At 41.3% G+C, this 19,200-nt stretch overlaps 1 protein-coding gene across 1 annotated transcript in view; it reads right to left on the bottom strand.

The window, feature by feature from the left end:
- The window catches only part of SAMD12 (sterile alpha motif domain containing 12), a 162,906-nt gene that overhangs the window by 129,761 nt on the left and 13,945 nt on the right, over positions 1 to 19,200 (bottom strand). Inside the window, exon 2 of the mRNA XM_072328068.1 lies at positions 16,748 to 16,926. Within this exon, the coding sequence (XP_072184169.1) occupies positions 16,748 to 16,926 (179 nt within the window). The remainder of the gene's footprint in view (positions 1 to 16,747; positions 16,927 to 19,200) is intronic.

Raw genomic sequence — 19,200 nt, 5'->3', positions numbered from 1 at the left:
TGTGCAAGTCACACACCTATGACTGATCAATGTGCAGTGGGCACTTGGAATGAGAAGTGCAGTGACATGGTAGTCCCACCCATTCTCCCATATTTTCTTGAGATGCAGTCAGTTGATGCCTGGCACTCTCTGAGTATCAAGTTTGTCTCTCACAATTGCAGTCCTGTGCCACATATACTTGATCCACATAGCAAGACCCAAAATACAGCTGGCTGACCTAACCTCTGACAAGATGACAAGAGCACATACAATGATGACAAGGGGCTGCACACATTCCAGCTCACATCTGTTAAGGCTGCCTGATGCTCAGAAGCTTGTCCCTTGCAGGAGCAGCCAGACCACATCTCACCCTATCACTCACACACACAGCGTCCTTCATGCAGCCCTTCCCCAAAATGGTCCGGATACACTATGCTGTCTGACATCAGGGTACATGTTTGGGATCCCACGGAAGACGAGGCCAGTTACAAGTGTATGCAAGAGGGAATTACTTCCCACCACCAGCATCCAGACAGATCAGAGCCGAGCTGTAATGCTATCTGATTTGTAGAATCACTGAGGTTTGAAAAGAACTCCAAGATCATCAAATCTAACCATCAATCTATCACACTGTACCCCCTAAACCATGACCTTCAGTGCCACATTTAACCATTTCTTGGAAACCTCCAAGGATGGTGCCTCCACCACTTCCCTGGGCAGCCTGATTCCCCTGAATCCAGTCAGAATATATCGGGCTGTTTTATGTGTGGTTTTCTTTGTTTTAAGGAGAAGCAACTCCACAGCTAGTTGACCACACCTGCAGCAGCACCACAAACCCCAAACAGGTACCTGAGGTTCCAAAACCGCATCCCCATTTACTCGGGGTTAAAGATGCCTGAAGTTCAGGCAGATGTCAACTGGACTTGCAGAGATATCACTGCCCCTGAAGGGACAGGGACAGTCCTCTGCCACTGTGAGGACAGAGTGAAAGATGAAAATAACACCAGAAGTGGGTCAGCTGCAGGCTCCAAGCACAAGGTGAAAGGGTGCTGGGCTCATAAGCTTTCCCTGTGAACAAACAGCTAGGGGAAAGACTAAAGACAGGTGGGAAAGTCATGAAAGATGCAGGCAAAGGGGATAAGATCCTATAAGAGAATATTTGCTATTCTTCTTGCTTCCTGGAGGAAAAGGAAAGGTAAAAAGAAAGGCACCCTTGTGCCATCTTGGCACAAGGAGAAACATCTGCCTCAAGGTTCCAAATCAGTGCACCACCGTCACCTGATGACAGGCAGGTTCTATCAAGCATTTGAGCAATGCCCTGATCAATTCAATCCACTACCACTGGTACATGTGCCACAAGTTTCTGTGCACTACAAACAGAAAAAGGAAACAAATTAGGAAAAATAATGAGATTAGTCTGTGAAGTAAAAACAAGTGAGAGGTAGGTAACTCCCTCTGAAAACTGTCACAAGTGTAATCAGCAACAAGAAGGGATGAACCGCGCTGTTAAATAAAATATCCTGGGGTACTTATCCTGATTGGGATAAATATAGTATCAAAACAACAAGCAAGAATAAATAAAATGATACCTTTCCCATATAAGTACTCTTTCAGTGAGATATTGCACCTTGAAAACAAGACTCGTGACGGCACATGCTGGCATTGAGATAAATTGTAGTGGCATTATCAGCAAACTGCAAAGAGCTGACAGGATGAGAAAGGTGAAGACAAAGCACTCCGCAGCATCGGCTCCGATATCAACATCCTGAGAGTCTGGGAGTGACAGGACAACACTGCTTACAATAAAAACACAAACAGGACCAGGAGAACGTTCCGTTTGGGGATTTGATGACCAAATCAAGGAGCGCAACATTAAAATTCACTTCATCAAAAAACACTGGGCTTTTTTAGCTTGCCAAGCCATCTCTCTCAATGCAGAAGATTCCTTTCAGTCCAAAAATTAAATACTTGCTTTTGGGTATTTGCAGAAGAAAACGGAGACACAAAGAGATGCTGTGTCAGGTGGGGATTTTTATCTCGCACGACACAACAATTGCTTCATACTTCTTTGATGTGGCTTTGGTTCTTCTTCTCCTACCGGAGACAATTCAAACCACATCGTTCCTCTGGGCTTTAAGCATAACTATCTTGCCTCACTGATTGTAAGCTTCATAAAGTAAATATAAGCCCTTCTGCTTTGCCATACAGGAACACACTCTAGATCCTGCACAGCACTGGGACAATTTCTGCTCACACAGCAGGTGTCCTATGAACAAGCCTCCAACCGCCACAAAATGTTTCTCCTGAAACTTCTCCATTCTGCTTGCTACTTGAGTGGGCTACTTGCAGGTCCCTTCCAACTCCAGATACTGTATGATTTTATGAGTGAAAGAAGAAACAAATAATTTCAATGAAGAGCCCAGTATTAACAACATCGAGTAATTAATGACCTTTGTTACAAGCACACGCTCATTTTTGTGCCTAACTTGCTACAGTAAGAAACAAACTGGAGGCACGCACATTTGACAAATCACACAACTTGCAGGCTGCTCTTCTTATATCCTGTCTTTAGGACTAAACACTGCACTCACTGTGAATGAGATTCATGGTGCGAGAATCTCGTTGCTCTTTAATTACAAAGCTATAAAGGAAAGAGAAAAGAAATTAAAAGATCTGGAAAGAGCAACGTTTTGACTTCATACTTGCAAATTCAGTGTTAAAAGAAACTGGTCAGCTTTCATTTGTTCTGCAGATCACAGGAACGCTCATGCACAAGCACATACATTTAGGTGATGCCTTATCTGCAGCTCCTCAGTCACTTATTACCAGAAATAGCTCAGCTGCCAATAGTTAGCAAGGGGGATTAAAAAACAGGCTGCCTTGAAATGAAAAGAGTTAGAGAAGACTGTGAGTTTTAAGCGTACCTGCTTCATATGCACATTATTCACACTAACACGGATACAAACTGAAACGTGGCAATTCAAAATTAGGAGGTGTAACTTACTGATAGTAATTTGTAAGGCTAATAAAATTAACATCTCTGCTAAGGAACACTACTCCAATACAAATTGGTCTGTCTCGTGAAGAAGAGGAATTCACAGAGCAGTATGCTCCTCTTCCTGACATTTCAGGTTAATCTAGTAAAAACAGCATAAATACTTCTAAAGTTGTGAAACATCTCAGGATATCTGAACTAAGAACTTGTTCAAATACAGAGTGGGCCTAATCTCAAAGACATTTACCTAATAACGCCAGCATGGAATCTGTGCTTTCTGGTGACATAAATAAAAACACAGCGATGGCAGAACACGAGTTTTGCCAAAGCAGCGCACTTGGCACTGGGGGTGTTTTCATCCTGGGCTACTGGAGGAGCTTTTTTTATTCTTGAGATTTGCTGGAGTTACTCTGACAGCAAAGCTGTGCAGCACAGACCACATCCAGACCCTTCCATCTTTAATTATAGTGCTTTTCAGGGACAATACTTGACATGCCATAACCTACCGTCTGGGGAGTAGCTGTGTGCCTTTTTGTATTACGTACTGTATGTCAGAGGTGAACATTTTGATCTTAAAGATACAGAGAAGCATTTCTGGATGAGAAGAGCTATAAAGCAAATTGTTACTTGAGCGTTAGCAGGTAGTGAGGTTAGTTCTGTCATTAACTCAGTGACAGCACATTTGTATAAGGAGAACATTTAACATCCTGAGAGGATCTTAATCCCTATTAAATAATGACTAGTTGCTCTCTTACAAGGTTTACTCCTCCTGAGTGAATCACATTTTTGGCACCTTTGCTTCCAGCAGATGTGCCAATTAAGAGGATTGTACTGTATAAAGTAGAATAACCTTACTATGCCAACTTTCAGTCTTTATGGGTAGGCTCATTCATATGCAGAAGGCAAGAGAAGCAGCCAAGGCATTTTACACCCCAACGGCAATCAAAGTTTTCTGAATATCTTTGCCAGTTGACTCTTAACTGCATTCTCTTGAGCCAAATGCATTTTGAGCAGAACAACTTTATAGGACAGGCATGTATATAAGTTTCCCTAAGCTTCAGCTGACAGGTCAACCTCTTGCTTACCAGCAACACTCCCAGCAAAGGAAGGAGGTAAGCGTTGATAGGAGGCAGATCAGCCCTGCCATCTGACTCACACACTAGTGTTGCAATGTCTGTGTTGAAGGTCACAATGGATTTCTCAACCTAAATAAATATCTAGCAGGCACATACACTACTTATTTTTCAAAGCATGCAGGGCACTTTTGACATCAATTTAATTTCTTGCTAATTACTTTTGAAAAAAATAGCATTTGCTCCCTAATGAGGGAATTCCTATTTTCTCTTATCATCACTAAGAAGTCCTATATTCAAAAGAAAAGAGCTTAAGCTTCACAATGCCCTTTTATCTCCTTTATTAGGAAAGCAAATAGCATCCAGACAGACTCATGAAGGCCAGCCCCTCTGGCTAGGAAGCTGCCCAAGTCAGCCAACAAGAACATGCAGAGCACAAGGCCCACATGCACAAAGGCCAACCCAGGCTAAAGAGAGACAGCTCCCCTCTCTTACAGGAAGCACTTCTTCCTGTCAGGCAAATGAATGACACAGCAAAAGAAAGGTCACAGGCTTGTCCTCATCCTAAAAGGAAATAGAGGAATGGGCCAGCCTTGCTGTCTCTCCCCAGTAGTCCAGGTATTTGGAGCTATAAAGCCTACACACATAGGACCTGGCAGATCAGATTCAAGAAGAGACAAGAGGATAACAATGGAAAGGCAAAGGGCAACAAGGCTACTGTGCTGAACCTATCTCCTAGATCAAGATGTGCATGGGATGTGATTGTCCCAGGAGCACTGCAGGTACCCAATCTCCCAGCACCCTTCCTAAATCTAGCCCCAAATGCACCAGCAATGCCACCTTGAGGCAGGCAGCTGTAAGACATCCCTACAAACAGGGAGCTGAGCTTTTCAAGATAAAGACGACTGGCCACAAATGTTACATTTGCCTGACCTCAGGATAAGGAATTTAGGTCTTACAGAGATGAGTGTGACGGAAGGGCTGCAAGAAGGTAAATTCAGTATTGTGAGGAATATTCAGCTGCAATAATGTGTTCAGTACATGCAATATGTATCCTTCCTGGAAAGAGATACGTGAGGGGGCATCTAAATCAGCACACTGGAAAAAGTAGCCCTGAATAAGAACCAAAAATATTTTAATTACATTTCTGAAAAGAACACAATTGACTTCTTGTTCTTGGGTCATTTGCTTGCAGTTTAAGTTTACACAGAAAATCCACGCTAATCATTCAGTTTTTGTTAGTAGGGAGAACAACACTGTCAAGCAGAGAACAGCAGGGAATTCAAGCTTCACTCCGGCAGTAAATTCACCTCACAAGTCAAAGCGCACCCTTGGGTGAAGTAGCCGCTGTTCTACACACAGAGAACTGCATAAAGACTTCAGTAACTTTCAACATCTCAAATTCCACTTCAAGTCTGCCATGCTGTTCTGCTGCCTGGATTGGGGCTTTCATCTCAACAGCAGCCTTCAGCAAGCGATCTCTTTGCACAATTAACGGGTTTAATTTTTTTTTTTTCCTCCAGAGCTGGCATATTTTCTGAATAATGAAAAATGCAGGCAGGTCCAATGATACTTCAATCACATTAATAAGGTAATCTTCATTTTCATGCAGCTTTTTATATCCACCCAACTACAGATGAATAAATGACTCCAGGTAAAACTCCCAATCATATTGATTCATTTAAGTCCTTTCTAAGAAGCATTACATTTAAAACCAAGCTAGTTCCTATCTATCCAGAAACAGCAGGTAAAATTGCAAAGTTGATATGCAAAAGAGAATGTTAGAACTGCAGAGGACTTGTCAAAACATAAAATCATTTGAGTTGGAAGGAACATTGAAGGTCATCTAATCCAAATCCTCTGCAATGAACAGGGACATGTGCAGCTAGGTCAGGGCACCGAGAGCGCCATCCAGCATGATCTCGAATGTCTCCAGGGACAGAGACACCACCTCTCCAGGCAACCTGTTCCCGCATCTCATCACCCTTACTGTAAAAAAAAGACATCTTCCAGCTAATTTAAATCTCCCCTCTTAGTTTGCAACTATTTCCCCTTGTTCTGTCACCACAGACCCTGCTGAAGAGTCTGTCCCCTTCTTTCCTGCAGCTCCCCTTTAGATACTGAAAGATCGCTCGCCGTCACCTCACAGCCTTCTCTTCTCCAGGCTGAACAGCCCCAGCTCTCTCAGCCTGTCCCTGTGGGAGAGCTGTTCCATCCCCTGGATCATTATTGTGGCCCTCCTCTGGACACACTCCAGCAGGTCTGTGTCTGTTCTGTACTGAGGACTCCACATCTGGATGCAATACTCCAGGTGAAGCCTCACCAGAGCAGAGCAGAGGTTTAGGATCACCTCCATAGACTTGCTGGCCATGCTTCTGTTAACACAGCCCATGATATGGTTGGCATATAGGTAGTTCATGTCCAGCTTGCCAGCCACCAGTTGCCCCAGGTCCTTTTTGGCAGAGCTGTGCTTTATTACCTTTTCATCTCCCAGCTTGTACTGATATTGGAAGCTACTACGACCCAGAAGAACTCGTATATGGCTGTGTTGAACCTCATGAAGTTCTCTCCACTGCTCAAGCCTGTTTAAGTCGCTCTGAATGGCATCCCATCCCTCAGGCATCTCCTTTGGCATTTTATTCTAAGCCACTTTATTGCAGCACCTCACAGGTCAGACACAGAACAGCATTAGTTTACTACACATTCTCCAATCCACAATATTTGTTCAAGGTTTTTCTGCTGGAAGCTTCTTTATTTGTTGAAGTTCCAAACAATACACATTCTCAAGCAAAAGGAGTTTGAAAAACAACCCAAGGGTGGAAGATGCTTCAAAGTAATCTGGTAATTTTTCTTTCTTTTTGTCAATTATGCCAAAGCATCCAAGCTTCCTGATCTCCCTGACATCAAAATTCTGAGAAATAAACTTAACGAATGCAACCATGCTTTCACGCAAAAACACAGTCAAGCACAAGGAGCGTGAGTAAATAGCTGATATAAAGAGCACCATCTACTGACAGACAGCAATCTGGCAGACCCAGACAGTTTCTCAAGGCACCACGTGAGGCTCCCAGATAATCTAGTTTTTAAAGAATTCAGCTTTCTCCTGGTGGCATACGGTACTTTTCACATTTTCTGTCTCACTTGCCTTGTCTCTTCTGTGCCATTTAACCTGTTCACCTGCTCACCGGTCACAAGACAACTCACACGCTTCGTGGAGCAGCAGCACAGTTCTAGCAGTCAGACCCCCTCCTCTTCCCATTTCTCTCACTGCACTTTCCCCCTTTGAACTACTTTCCCCTAGTGCTTAGCTGCCATAGGAAAATAGATAAAGGACAATGATTAGTTAAAATAATCTAACTTATACGCAAGCTGCATTTACAGAAAAGGCAGTGCAACGAAAAGAAAAAAGCATGCTGAAGTTCAATCACATCTACCTTTTCTTAATGGAAAGACATTCAGAAAATCCTTGGCAATCTAAAGCGTACTGCTAAGATTGAAAGCAATCAGCCTTGAATGAAAGATGAATTAATAGCAGTTCTAAAACCATTAGATACAGACTCTATTGTCATGCTTTTGTTTAAAGCGAGGGAAAAAAAGGCAAAAATGTAGAGCACGTCTAGGTCAGAAAAGTCATTAGCAGTTGATGGATGCACTTACAGACATTAGAGAAAAAAGGAAAATAGGCAGAACATAATACCCACTTATGACATGCTGTATGTAAAGGATAGAAGAAAAGGCCTCAAGATGTGTAGTAACTCTACTTGCTCAGAGCTGAAGGCTTTCTATTTTTAGATACACATGTCAAGGACACATTTAACCCTAGAAGAGCATCACAGTATTAATTCCTAGATACTGATAAAATTAGAAATATTCACTTTATCAAGTATATCTTTTGAGAACTGCCTCTACCAGTAATATCTATGAACTCTAGGAGGAGAGTTGGGGGTAAAGGAGACGGAAGAATTGTTATGTTACTTCAGAAGGTGATTATGACCGCTGTGTGGCTAACCTCTAGGTAAGCTAGATGTTATTCAATGTTTTGCTCATGAAAAATGGTCAATATAACAGCTTGCTAAAACCCAAACTGGTGCCCTTGCTTCCTCTCCATAATAACTCACTGCTGCTTCTGCTAGTACAAGCTCTTGAGGTTGCAAGGGTTGAAAGACCACATCTGTTAGCTGCTATGAGATATAAAATGGGCATGGCTGTCTCCCAAAACTCATGCTTAGCTTTTTCTGCAAACTCAGTTGGACTGCTGGGCAGCCCTGAGCTGATTCTGATGGTTATTCAATCAGAATTTGGAATAGGCTCTGGTAGCACTGCACGAGCTAGGAACAGCATCTCTTCTTTCAGGCTACAGTTTGCAAAGCAAGAGTGAGTACTATGTCTCTCTTAGTAGGTCATAGTTAGCTCTGGTTCTAGTGAACTCTTTGTGGAGATGCTTGGAGAAGAAAGGTAACATTTTTGATGTAAGAATTAATGAGTTACTACCCAAAGTGCAAGTGACAGCTTTGTTGTAATCTCTGAAATCATGTCACTGTCATGCAGGTGGATCTGGTCTTCCTTTATAATGCTTGAGAAGAGTTGACTCTAAAAGGAATCTCTTTGCAATAAAATTGAAATCAGATGTCTCAATGCTCCTGAAGTTCATGAGACTCCACCTGTTATCTCCTGAACACTTACCATACCCGCCATTCCTCCCTTTAAACTGTCACACTCCTGTAGCTCCTCTCCAAACCTAAAAACCAGTAATTCCCTTTTAATTCATGTACCTCCTCAGTTACCACTCTTTACATAGGCTCACGTTGCCCAAATAACTGCTCCTGCAGTAACGCTCTAGACCTTCTCCAGAAGCAGTCCCATGGGTGGATGAATCAGAAGGAATGATACAGGCTGTAGCAGTAAACAGAACCGGTTTGGCAGGGGAGGTGAAGACAAAACATGAACCATGAGCCATGTGTCAGTAAGTATGGTCCCACAGGGCTAGCAGATCAAATATGACAGCTGGTATACTTAAGAGAATGGAAAAACATCACAGATTAGTGTAAACAGAACAAGATATCATTCAGAAGTTGAAACAAGTAAATAAGTAAATAGCCTAAAAACAAAGGAAATCTTTTCTCTTCTTAACTCATGAGATTTCTTAAAGGAACTGGACTCATGTTCCGTAATCTCTCTTTAAGAGAAATTACTTTTGAGGCTTGATCCTGCTTCCAACCACCAACAGCATTTGTCTTTTCCAAGTGCTGAAGGCTCCAGCTGCACAGTAACACTGACACTTCCAAAATGCAAAGCAACATGCTGTTGCATTGTTCACTCTTTTCCTCCCTTCCCACTGCAAACTTAAGTTTGCACTTGCATATACTTCTTGGTTTTAGACTCACCCTGCAAATTCCCTGAATGGTTAATGCCAGCACAAAGGCACCGTAACAGAACTAGAAAGCCTGACCCAGTCGAGCCAAAGGTGGCAGAAAGGCATGTAAAGCCATGCCCAAGTGAAAGCAGTGTCTGGGTATCACATTGTGGCATTGCAGGCAATGAACTCCATGCTATTTACCAAGCAACTGGTCAAAGGAAAAGAAAAATAGTCAGCAGGGGAAAGGGAAGATCTGTCTTTCATTAACTATGATGCCCTCCTTACTTTTGGTGTGCCCAAGTGATAATACACAGCATCACCAAACATGGCTGCTTTAACATCTAGGAGTTGTTCTCCCGCATTCTGCAGTGGCACAACAGCTACACGCTAATCTGCAGCTGACTGTGGACCAGAGATAAAACTGAAACACTTCTGACTGGCATCCACACTCAGACATGGCCAAAAGAACTACTGTGTTTGCAAACTGTGAAATTAGACCATCCCAAAAAGACTCCCTCATCTCCAACACTGTAATTGTCTGCATTCTTACAGTCCCAAACATGGTAGAGCCCTGTCGTAGGTGAACTGCTCTTTTAACTGCAGACAAAGCACCAGTGGAGGCCTTCCCCATTGCCCACCATGAAAAACAGCTGGAGAATCTGTCCCTGTGGACAAGAAGAGGAACAAGCAGACAACATACTACATTTATTTTTCCACTACAACCCAGCCCCGTCAAATTTCTCCACACATGGCAAAGCTTTTGGAGAATGAATGTCACACATGTATGCATACACAAGAAAACACTGGTAGCAGATTTATTCCAAAGCTCAACTTTCTACTGAAACTACAGTTTGAACTCATCCTAATTATCATCTTTCTACAGCTGGAAAAACTGAGACACAGATCAAGAACTTCACTTCTAGGGAATAACAGGATTCTAAAGAAAAAGATCAATTAGAAGAAAGGATGTGGACAAGATGATAGATACATTCCAGTCTTCTCCATTTAACTCAAAGCATAGATTTTTTTTTTCCAGCTTAGGCAGCATTTGCTTGCTGGAAGACCATACTGATCATGAAACAGACTAGGCATGTGAATATGGCTAAGCATTCAAAGTAAGATTTTTGAGGTAGGAGCAGTTTCTGAAGCTGTCTCCTAACACAACATTTTGCCTCCATTTGATATTAAAATGGTTAGTAATGTCTAACAGAAGGGCTGGTGGGTAAGGTTGAGGACACAACTGACACATTTTGGCCTCGTCTTAATGTAATCCATGAAGTGTAGGCAGTCTCAGCTGAGTTCACATCAAGCTTAAAGCTCCCTATGCTTCTTCAAGTAAGTTGACTAGATTTATAGCAAACATAACAGGAGCTGAGACACCTCACTTACACACAGGCACTTCATTTAAGTTGCCCTTATCATCAACAAGCTCTACTCCACTCACCGTATCTGAGGGAAGATCACTGACCATCCATCCTTTTCCAGCCTCTTATTGAAATCACTTCCTTCACTAGCATACCTCTGCACTGAGTGAAAGCCTGACAGGTTGCTAACACAAGAAATGTCCTTCAGACATTATCAAGGCTATTACATCCGCACGCCCCTTTTGTGATTGTAACACATTTTACTTCCAGTGCTCAGCAATTATGCCGTTTGAAATGGTAAAGAAAAGAAATTCTCACTTGTAGAGAGAAAGGTGGACAACAGCAACTGCTAATCAGTTCTGTCAGACGCATCCAGTAAACACATGTGGCACATTAATGAAATTATTGTTAAGCACAGATGAGATGCACAATTTGCAGAACCCACAGTGCCAGCAATGAAGCACTAAACCACTTTCCTATTTTAAATGCTAAATTGGTCCTGTAATACATTTTGTAATCCTTCTAATCAGAATTCCATTATTTTCTTTAAAGGGCAATTCTATATTTTTTTCTTCCCCATGAAGGCATCTGTGTCATTAAAATCCTCATTTATTTTTGAAGCAATCTCCTTGAAACCCTGAATGTAGCTTCAAAGTGAAAGCAGAGGTGTTGGATGGCATTGTGGAGCAGCTTCAAAACAGGGCAGGCAGTAGAACAATGTAAGTACATTATGCATCTGCACGCTGTGTGCAATTGCTTTTTCCTCTAAAAGCTGCTCCATCTTTCTATCTATATTTCTCTTCTGCTGAAGAGAAGCACTTTTAAACAATGAGTCTGTGTCTACATGTGCCTATAGTATTAAACATCTCACTTATTTCTACAGTGCTACCATGGCTTTCTACCACTCATGTTTGCTAATACGTACTGCATTACACTAATTCGAAAAGGACCAGAAACAGGGAAGAACACAAATTTCACACTGATAGCTTTCACAGGACAATAGGAGCCTACACACTCTGCATTTCCCTTCTTACGCTACCACTGCTGCCTCTCTCTTGTAGCCATCTGCTCTTGTTTAACCTACACAAGCACACATTTGTTCCCTGGGGCAGGAGCCCCCATTTTGCAGTGGGTGTGTACCACCCTAGAACACTGCAGGGTCATGGGACACACCATTCCCTGCAGCCAATACCTTGCCTTCCTTCACATCCACACTGTGCTCAAGTAAGTACTGAAAATGTTTTCATTTTCACTCTTCCTAGTGTCAGTAATGCAGATGGAATCCAAAAGCTTACTCATAAAGATGAATTTTATGATGGACCCCATCAAATAGTTCAGAAGGTCGACAGTGGTCTTATCTTCTTTGAGTAAACTTCATCTGCTCTCCATAGAGCCATCTAAAGAGCTAAGCATTAGCCTGAGCTAGTTATTTTGAACTCCTATGGGGAGAAAGAAGAAAAAGAAAAGTAGTAGGAGAACAATCCTATCTTGAGAAGGGAAGGAAAAAATGGTCCTTAGAGATGTCCCTCTTTTCTCTACACAGTCCTGAGTAGAGCACAACAAACAAACTCATGTAAGACCTCCTTATATGCAGCTGCTGTCAGGGTATACAATATTTGAGAATCCCCAGGTACGCGGTCAGGGCACTGATGAGCAGGAGGAGACAGATCTTTTATGCAGAATGCAGAAATCATGTTGCAAAAAAGCAAGGATCATCACAGAACAAGAAAACAAGATAAAGCAGTGGGGGAAAATGTTCTACGCTGAAATATACTTGGAGTCTAAAAAAGTCCTCCTAAAAAAAGCTGACTGATAGGATCCCAAAAAGCCAGATGTGTTACTTTTACTTCCTGGCTAGTTACAATTTAAATTCTGAACCAGCCAGTTAAACTTTACCATGCAGGTAAGGTTACTCCAGCACTTCATTCCCTCTAGTGAGGAATAAAACCCAAAACAGCCTCAGCTGCCTGAAACACACAGAGTAACCCAGCACTTCCATTTTACTGCCTGAGACAGGAGTAGAACTCACTGCATCCCTTTGAGACATCAGACAGGTCAGAATCATAAATGATAAGCTGAGAAAGAAAGGTTTGTAGACATCACAAATTTTAGCACCTGAAAGCACAAGATCATAGATGCTTCTAATTCTGCAAAACATGACAGAAAAAGCCCACTGAAAATAAAGGGAGAAGCAAGTATGATAACCATCATGCATTAGTAATAGCCACAGAACAAGACATTAGAAAAACTTATTGCCCTGAAGAATAATTATTTCAATTGTCTAATACCATTACAATAAGTATAAAACTACTTGAGATGTACTGTACACTCAGGTTCAGATGGGCAGCCTGATCTGGTGTGTAGCAACCCTGACTATGGCAGGGGATGGAACTGGAAGGTCTTTAAGGTCCCTTTCAACCAAAGCCATTCTACGAGGCCAAAAAAGCTGCTTTTACTCACATTGATCCTGTGGGCCCAGCAGGCAGCAATAAATGCTCTCCTCCTACTGGTGAGTGTAGTCAGCCCTTCAGTGCTATTTGGTGTTTTTTGGTGAAAAAAAACCCTACTTTTCAAGAAAGCCAAAGCAATCCAAAGAAATACTGAGCTATATATACTATAACAAAAAACATCCTCTACTGGAGGGAATACAGCAGTCATCAACAGAAGACAAGGTAAGACACCTCTCTTCATTTACCAGCTTTCTTACAGAGTTTTCAGGAACATTTCAAAGGACTGTTAATTCATCTCTAATTCAGCTAAAAATCTGCCATTACTGACACAAACATCTAACATCAGTGGCTGTCGTTATAAAACCTTTATTTTTTGCTACTGATGCACTCGCATAATGAGACAAATCTGATATAAGCACCTTACTTAAGAAACAAAATTGCCCAAATCAATTAGAAATTTACTTATAAGTTATTATTTACTTCTAATATATGATTCATGGCTCTGGGCAGCCTGGTCTAGTGGTTGGTGACCCTGCACATAGCAGTGGGTTGAAACTAGATGATCATTGTGGTTCTTTTCAACCCAGGCTATTCTATGGCATAAAAAAAATCTAATAAGCAACAGATCAGACTGGGGTCTCATGCTTGCAATGAACAGCATTTCATGGGTGCAGCATGTGGGCAGCCTTGGTAGAGCTCTTTGTGCTACAGATGAAATTCTGAACCTGGTTTGGAAAGGATTCCTCTGTTAAAGCCTCTACCGAGGGAAGTATAGTATTGAGAAGTGTAGTAAAACTCCCAGCATCATATATAGTTATCGCTGTGTAAACACGATGAGGCAGGCCATCTGCTCACAAAAAAAAAGTAGGGACACACAAAGGAATCAGAAATAGCATCTTAATAGAGAATCTCAGAAAACACACACAAAAGAGGAAAGACACACAAGGTTCTAGTTAAATAAATTGTCTACAGATAAAAATATGCACTCATAAAGCATCAATGAATCATGAACATTATTTAGATACCTGTAATTAAAGACTTTTTTGGACTTGCTTATATTTGACATTGTTACAAGCTGGTTCTTTAGCAGAGTCTGAAGAAAAGTGAGATCATTATTCCATTTTCCTTATTAAAATGCACCTCACTCTATGAAAATTAGATTCCGTACTCATTAGGAGCTTCTAAATGACTGCTCCTTTGCTGATGCTACACTTTCTGCTGCCTGTGTCCCAAATTTAGAAACAAACACTTGTACTTCCTTGTTTGCAACACAGTAGCAACATAAAGGAGCTTAAAACTCATCTGCAGCCCTTGAGCTACTGCAGTTCCCCAAGTCCATAGCTGAGGACAGAAAAGGACATGCTCCATTAGAAAGGAAATTCTGCTTGTTTCTTTGGACAGCAAAACCTTAGAATTGCCAGTGGCTTAAAGTGCTGGAATTGGTCCCAATGAAGATAAATTAGATAGCTGAAAGCAGAGATGATGTTCCATAAGGCATCCGAAAGGACACTCAATGCTTTGCAATGCCTTGTGCGATGTAATTCTCCCCACTGTGGATGCAGTGCATGTGTTAATATTATCTGAACACACAAGATTGCAAAGAAACCTTTTTTAAAAATAACTGTGCAATGAGGAAAAATAAAACAAATGGATCTGTCCAAATGCTTTATTTGCCAAACTTTACTCTATTCCCTCTTTTCTTCCCTCTGTACGGATATGACTGCAAGTATCAAATGTCATAAAGACAGCTTACTTTGAATCCTAAAGCCACACAAGTTACAATCCCAACTATATCTTTTCATTTTAGAGGATAAAACAACATCATATTGAAATGTAAGGAGAATAAGCCAGAAAAGACATGCCATCTCAAGCAGCAACATATAAATCCAAATGAGAAACATCATTAAATTAACACCAGCCATGCAAAACCACCAAGTCGCTAACAGGATGAAAAAAGCAGCCCACCTGATTAGCTTGGTGCTATTATGCCAGGTTTACTCCATCAAACAGAATGTTCAGTTCAGGATGGAGTTATTGTGTTGATCAATTGCTTTTTGTGGGTTTTGTTGTTTTTTTTTTTTTGTAAATCCAAAGCATGCTCCATTCTTTCTACATAAAGCTACTGCAATCAGATGTAGGAAGCTAATGGCTGATTTTACTACACTGAGAGCAGCATGCTTCCCCTCTTCCTCGGGCTACCTCCAGCAGGGAGTCTTGGAAATGGTTTTCTACTTGTCAATCCAACAGATACAGCTCACACAGTAGAGAAAGATTCCATTATATTAAATCACCAATACACCTCATCCCGATTTTCCACTAGAATGAGCCTTTTGTAAGCAAAGATGAGCTTAATCTGTCTGTGTTCCATGACACCTGCAAGCCTGTTCTTAACTGGAAGTCCTGTTTTGCCATTAAGCTTGTCCATGTTCAAGCTTTTAAGATCACCTCCAAGTTAAACATGGCTGAGTCTTTAACACTGGGTAGATTTGCATCTGATGAGGTTGAAACAGGGCAGAGTCGAGCTTGCCTTTATCTGCAAAAGGCTCAGAAAATGCACTGTAGCTGAACTTTGTCTCAAAGGCCACCCAAAATTTGGTGTATGGTCTTACACCATACAAACGCTTCGAGTCAACTTAGCACAAACATGTTTACCAAGGGCTCAAGAGAGATCAGTAGCTTGCTTGAAACTGGCCACAAAACAGACTACAAAAAGCAGTGATTTTCATAGAACATTGAATAACCTGAGCTGGGAAGGACCCACAAGGATCGAGTCCAATGGGAGATTTTGTTCTATTCTAGCTCAACCTGGATCTAGTTCAATGACAAAGACAGAATGAAACGAATTTAAGATGTACTCATTTATGACTAGACCTTTTAGACAAATATCATAATGTAGAACTTGTATCAAGCCTTTATTGTTAAGGGTAATGCTCACAACATTTAACATTGTACTTACTTTTTGGAATAAAACATCACGATTGTATACATATTTGTAAGACTAACTGTACTGATGACAGTAGGGAATACCCTTCTTTTTGTTCAGTCACTGAATTAATTGCTACTGTACCCAACCTTTAAAAGAGCCTTAAAGAGACAAATTCAGGAATATTTTACTTGCTCTACTAACTTCTAAAGTATCAGATACAGTAAAAAATAAACTCTCCTCCCTCCTCCTCACAAGACCTGGTTTGGGACCCTGCAAGGTCCAAGAAAACAATAAGGCCTTTAAAGGATCTCTCCCCTTTTTTTCTTCTCCTTCAAATATACTTTATTTTAAATCGGTACAGTATACCCAATGCGACAAATTAGTGCCCTATACCTTAAGTGCCCAGACTGCACACATTCACCTGTACTTCAAAGAAGAAACAGCAGAATTGGAATACCTCCTTTTTGTAGCATATACTTCCTTATACTTATTTTCATACCTTTGTATGTCTTCATTAGGATGATAAATGCTTTTTAAGCAGTTAGGACTTCAAAATGCATGGATTATTAAAGACTAATTAAAATATATAAGGATCCAGTCCTACCTTGGATATTTCTGGCTCCACTTGTTGCCTCTTGAGTGTCTCTTTTGATTCAGGTCCTTTTGGAGCACTGCTGTTCTTGGCAGAGGGGGATTCAGCTCCCTCACCTTCAAGTTGCAGATTAATACCTTCTGTGGGGACAGGATGATCAATACCGTTTGGATTCAGATTGCAATGGATAGCTGGAAAAAAATATGATAAGGAAAACACTGCTTAGGAAAGAAGAACCCAAACATTGCAAACAGTTATCACAAAGTACTTGGAAATGCCATGTGGGAACAGAGTTATGTCAAACAACAGCAAAAGATGTGTCTGTAGCTTGACGCAGATCCAGGGTGAGATATTTAAGGAAGAAAATAAGAGGGAATGTAGCACTGTATAAGCCTATTTTATGCAGGCCTCTGTGTCACACTGTACCCTACTGGCATCGCTACAGGGTCTGAGACTCTCAACTTACAGCTTTTACTAGTGTAGGACAATATATTGCTTGTATGTAGTTTTCAGACATATCTTTTTCCTCTTTTCTAGGCAAGTAAGTTAAAGTTTTTCTATTACATTTTCTATTAACTGCAACGTTCACGGTTCCAAACAATGTGGGTCAAATAAGCTGTGCACAGCAAGTCAGATAGTTGGTCTCTGCATAGAGTAATGACTTACCCAGCTGATTATCTACCCTTCAGTGCTTTGTACTGCTGCAAATCACCACCTACACCATCCTAACAAGCACAAGGGATGCACTTTCTAGGAGCATATAATGAGGTGTGGACTAACGACATCAGGATAAGGAAAGCAGCCAGAGGAAATGAAAAAAAAAACAGAAAACGAGTGCAAACCATAGCATAGAAATGTACTTTTAGAACTACCATGGTAGCTTAATTGTTTTCTGCTTGAAAATTCACAGTTCCAGCACTCACATAGAGAGAAGCCTTAACAACTTGCTTGGCACACGCAGAGATTTTAAGATGTATAGATCCTACAGCAACTTCTCCTTCATGCAAGCATCAGATTGCTGTATTTCTGTTCCTGCACTGCTCCTAGCACAGCTGATAATTAATAGCCCAAACTTCCCCTGCACACAGGAGAGCTTTGCTCACATAATGTTGTGCAATCTTTGATAGGCCAAATAGAAACCCCCAAAAAAACAATGTAAAACCAAAATAAAAGTTGCCCTTTCACTCTTGCTTGGCTTAGGTGCAAAGGGTGGAGAGAAGGGGAAGGAATGGGAGATGCCAGCTCTGGCAACTATGTGTGTGATCAGCCCCAAAAGCCTCCCATAGAAAACAGTTTACGGTTGTATGGTTAGGTTGCAGTCAGACTTGATGATTTTTAAGGTCTTTTCCAACCTGAGAAACTATATGATTCTATGAAGGGTAATTCATTAACAACAGTGAGTGGAAGAAAACAGTAAAGAACTGTAATGTTTTATTACAAATTGCAACTATTATTTCTAAAAGAGAAAAAAAAAGTCTGTCACTGGCCAATAGAAATCCAGTAAATTACAGTAAAAAAAATGGAAGGGAACTAAATTCCACTCTTACTGTGAGTGACTGCAAGGGAACCTAAAAGCATGGAAAGGAAGAGGGATGCACAGCTGTCATTTGTTCATACCTGCCATCTTTCCCTCTCATTCCAGCAGGGCAGGCATTTGCAGTTTCTTCATAGAGCTGTTACAGAGCCCAGTTTCACAAGCCAACTCCAAGGTGGTCTTCCCTAACTCTTGAAAGTCTTTCTTCCCTCATTCAATCCAAAGCTGAAGGCAAAGCCAAAGCAAGTCTCCTCATTCTGTCCTTGCCTCTCATTGGTGAGAAGGGAGAATAGATGACTGCCCTTAAGTCACTCCTTTCTTCCTACAGCTTTTCCCAGCCACACCACAGTGTCATATTAAAATATCAACACTCAAAACTCAACAACCTTAGTAGAAGTATTTCCTAGCTTTTGAGTCTTATATTCCCAGACATGTGCCATACTTACTCCTTCCCAGATTTTGCTTTTATCATGGCTACAAGACTACAATGGAGCTAAACTTGAAAACAGCTGCTTGATTTTTCCCTTGCAGAACCTCTTTCTGTGTCAGAAAAATAAAAAGCAGAAGTCCTTTTATATTCTGCAGTGAAGCTAACAGGCTTCATTTGCTCTGGCTGCACAGCCCTTGTGGGGAGGTATCATGAACCTGCCCAGCTGCTCTTCAGCAATTTTGAGTTCCCCAGGGAGATTTCAAGAAGATTCCTTGTGGCTTACAATTACATTACCGTGTGTCTATGGATACCAAAAATTCCCTCTCTCCTGGACCACATTCACCTGTCATTTCTTTTTCCACAGAGAAGATGGACACGAGCCATCAAGACAGGTTTTTCCACAGCCCAATGTACATGGAAGCAGTTCTGTTAGCAGTCATGTTTCAGACCATAGTTCCCCTCCTTCACCAAAACTGAGTGGTATCCTAACCACTCTATAAA

This window comes from Excalfactoria chinensis, chromosome 2 (assembly GCF_039878825.1).
Source record: "Excalfactoria chinensis isolate bCotChi1 chromosome 2, bCotChi1.hap2, whole genome shotgun sequence".
Lineage (NCBI taxonomy): Eukaryota > Metazoa > Chordata > Aves > Galliformes > Phasianidae > Excalfactoria > Excalfactoria chinensis.
Note: the sequence above shows the minus strand (reverse complement) of the source record. Positions and strands in the feature narration are given on the sequence as shown.